The sequence below is a fragment of the Ricinus communis genome, chromosome 4, assembly GCF_019578655.1.
Source record: "Ricinus communis isolate WT05 ecotype wild-type chromosome 4, ASM1957865v1, whole genome shotgun sequence".
NCBI classification, from domain to species: domain Eukaryota; kingdom Viridiplantae; phylum Streptophyta; class Magnoliopsida; order Malpighiales; family Euphorbiaceae; genus Ricinus; species Ricinus communis.
The window spans coordinates 24,494,171-24,498,346 of record NC_063259.1 but is presented as its reverse complement, the minus strand read 5'-3'; the positions used below and the strand labels follow the sequence as shown (position 1 = coordinate 24,498,346).

The 4,176-nt window shown below is 27.1% G+C and overlaps 1 protein-coding gene across 1 annotated transcript; it reads left to right on the top strand.

The window, feature by feature from the left end:
• The first annotated feature begins 2,491 nt into the window (after positions 1 to 2,491).
• LOC8265056 lies at positions 2,492 to 3,782 on the top strand. Its single transcript, XM_048373137.1, has 4 exons — positions 2,492 to 2,578; positions 2,704 to 3,085; positions 3,201 to 3,286; positions 3,381 to 3,782. The coding sequence occupies exons 1-4, from the start codon at positions 2,492 to 2,494 to the stop codon at positions 3,666 to 3,668; spliced, it is 843 nt and encodes a 280-aa protein (XP_048229094.1). The 3' UTR covers positions 3,669 to 3,782.
• The last annotated feature ends 394 nt before the right edge of the window (positions 3,783 to 4,176 follow it).

Sequence of the window (4,176 nt, the reverse complement as noted above, 5' to 3'; positions counted from 1 at the left end):
TATAGATTAAAAATGTAAGATAAAATAAACTAATAGAAAAGTAATGTATAATATTCCTTTGGTTGCATACTAAATATTTTTTTTTAATAATTCATTTAAATTAACAAAGCGTTAATAGATTCAATTATAGAAAAAAAACTAGTTAAATTAGACTAAGATGGTGTTTGGTTTAGAGATTTTATGCAGCTGGTAACTGTTTCTCGCTGAACAACTATATTAAAGCGTTCGATAAAGATTTAAAAAATAATTATTGATAGCTAATTTAGTCTCAGTGAGCTGCTAATTGTATCAGTTTTATTTTAGAACTTTTTTCTTATAAGCTGATAGCTTATTTGATTATTCTTATTTATTTAGACACTATTATTTTTATTAAAACTTATTTTAAATTGATTCATATAATTAAATATTTATATTTTAAAATAAATAATATTATTTTAAAATTATTTTTAATAGTTAAATAATCATAATATTTATAATTATGGTATTCAAAATTATATATTTTTATTAGTAGAATTTAAATTTAAATTTATATTTTTAAAATTATTTTTATAAATATTTTTAATAATAAATACAATTGAGCTATAAAAATTAATCATAATAATTTTAATTATTATAAGTTATTTTTATTAATTTATATCATTAAATATAATATAATAGAATAAATTATATTTTTAATAGTTATTTAACATACTAATAGCAACTGCTAATAAAATTTTACAAAACAGTTTAATTTATCAACCATCACCAGCTATCGTACCACCAACTACCGAAATTTATATTAATCAAATTTGAATAAAGTAGGCTATAAATTATTATTCTATAAATATAATTTAATTATTAAATTTAGTCCAATACAAGAATAAAATAAAAAAAAATTAATGTTGCATTAAATATTTAAAAGTGATAAATAATTAAATATATATTTATTTAAAAAACGGTTAAATATAAAACGGAGAAAATAATACAATCTCACATGTGACGGATACTTGGGCCTGCCATATCATCAACACTGCATATTACATAGAGACACATGAAAAGTTCTATAATAGTTAATCAAATAAAATTTTTTTTTCTTCCCCCAGTAATCCTTTTATTATAAAAATAATAATAATAATGACTACTAATTTTGGACGACAAACAGTTTTACAGGAATGTAACAGTCATGAATCCCAGGAACAAGGTCAGTTTGGAGACGACCTTTGAAATTTAAGGAATTTCTGTGCCGGTCTACTCTTGTTGTTACCACGAGATACTAAACGGAGTTGAGTCCTGCTGTTCATAATCATATATGTCCTGGTTTTGATCCTAATGAGTTGCACGTTCCTCAGCCATATCACCACCGTTGATCAATGCCGCCTCCCTGTGAGAGAATCAATGCCGACCGATTCATGTTTTCGTCTGTCATTAAATTAAAATGCCAGAGTACGACTTTTTTTTAATATACGAGGCTGGAAATTCACAAACATTTATTTATATATATCAATCTTTGTTCTTGTTTGAACAATTGATTATCTAAATTCTTGTAGTTCATTACAAATGAAAATCTAATAGTATATAATGGATACTCTATATATGATATGAAATAACTAAGTAAGATAAAATAAATATGTCGAGAATTGACTAAAAAATTAAAAAAGAAAATTAGTTTCTTTAATGGGTAATTTTTCTTTTATATTTGTTATTTTACTTTTCTCTCCACATATTTATTTTAAGGGTAAAACTCAAAAAATAAATATATGATTTGACGTTTTATACTTGAAGGACATAGATATTTTTTAAATTAAAAGAATAATATATATTTTATTTTTTTAGTATTTCTTAAATACATTCAATGGTTTTCCTCATTTTTTAGATTATAAATATTAATAGAAATATAAATATTTAATAAAATAAATACTTTTAATTAATTTACCATTCAATTAGATATTTTGTAATCATAAAAATTACTAAAATATATATTTTTTAATTTTAATCAAATTTAAAAAATAATTTTTTTCAATGAGTTTTTAATATATTTATGAATTATATGCATTGTTAAATGTCACATTACTTATAAAATCATTATTTAGTTATAATACATATTAATTATATATAAAACTATGTAAGAAATAATAAAAAGATAAATATGTATTTAAAAAATACTACAAAAATAGAATACGTAGAATATCCTTATTTTAAATATATTTTAAATTGATTCATAGTGTTGATTTAACATTCAAATCTAAACTCACTCTTTTTTAAACAGCTTGTGCCTGATGTTGATGAGAATGCACGACTGTTCCCCAACGTGTATCCATTTACAGAACCGTCTGTTCAATTGTACATCTCCCCTAATCTATGTGCAGGAAAACAAACACATTATGTTGCTCAAGTCACTGGCTGCAAGATAATTAGTCACCGAATTTCTTTAATGGGTCAATGCAATGGTCATTAGAGATTCAGTATTGCAATTCCTTATAAACGTGTGGAACCATTTAAAGAAATTGCGTCAATGGATGCCCAATTCAACGAAGAATGTACTGAGTACTATCATGGTGGCCTGAAGTCTATATTGGGACCACAGCTTCATGGTAAGCACGTTGAAGAAGAGGCCACCCACATAGAAAACACAACAAACAAACAAACAATATAATCACAAATTGATTAGTGAGTTGAAGATAAGATTAAAAGTATTATTTAAAAGTCAAACAAATCATCCACTAGCTCGCCACTACTATTAATCTCTTACACACATATATATATATTGTTCTGCCATTATCTTTCCTATTAACTCTGCTAAAAAAAAAACTGGCATTATCACGTACTAGAATGCCTAAACAGAGCATCAGCAAGTCCATGACCCGCATTAGGGTTCGGTCACCCAATCTTCGCCGGAAACCCACATTGGATTCCGGTGATAATGATCAAAAGTTGGAGTTTTTAGGCAATGGCATGGAGAACTTTGGTGGTGAGAATGGCAATAAGGTTATGGTTGTGGTAGATTCAAGCCTTGAAGCCAAAGGAGCTCTTGAATGGGCTTTGTCTCATACTGTTCAAAGCCGAGATACAATTGTTCTCCTTTACGTTAGCAGGCCATCCAACAGAGGTCAGGTTAATTAGCATAAATTAATTCTGATACTTATAGAAACGCAAGAGTGATACCTAAATTAAAGGCAAAACAGGCTATGAGTTGTACTGATTAAGGCAGTTTTTGAATACAGGAACTGATAGCAATTCGAAGGTTAATTTAAGGGCACATGAACTTCTTCACGCCATGAAAAATGTCTGCCAGAGGAGAAGGCCTGGGGTAAGTGATGTGCAGAAATTATAAACGAATTAATTGTCTCTGGTTCCCTTCGAGTTCGAATTAACTTTGTGTACATATTTATATATGGTTGTAGGTGCAAGTAGAGGTTGCCGTACGAGAAGGGAAAGAAAAGGGTGCAGTGGTAGTGGAAGAAGCGAAGCAGCAAAAGGTGTCTCTGCTAGTCTTAGGACACAGAAAAGGGTCGATCATGTGGCGGCTAATGAAGCGATGGGCAGGGAGGAAGAATGGTGGCGGATCAGCTGTGGATTATTGCATCCAAAACTCTCCTTGCATGGCTATTGCTGTCAGGAGGAAAGGCAAAAAGCTTGGAGGTTATTTGATCACCACCAAACGACATAAGAATTTTTGGCTTTTGGCTTAGTATATGCTTTTTATACATGTTTATGATTAATTGATTATGAAAAAAGAAAAATGTAATCATGGTTGCAAATGCCACCTTTAATGTTTCTAGAATGGAGTTGAAGTTATGCCTCTACGATTAAACCTACCAATAATATTCCTTTATAACTAATTTTTCGATATCATATAATTGCAAGTAATTTTAGAATTTAAAATATTATTAGACACACTCACTTAGATTTCGTATAACATATAATTTATATTTAAAAAAATTAATACAATTAAGAAATTATTTTTTATCAATATTTAAGACGTAATTAAAAAAATTCATATACTTAATACTAATGAAATCCTAACTAATACATATATAGTTTATTATTAAATATTTAAAAAATATGAAAGACATATTTTTCTACTTATTTTTTAATTTAATTTATGCATATATTAGTCTTTTATGCATTGAATTTGTTATATTTAAATTAAGTTATTAAACATTAAATGCTAAACTAAAATTTATAAGATGAAGATAA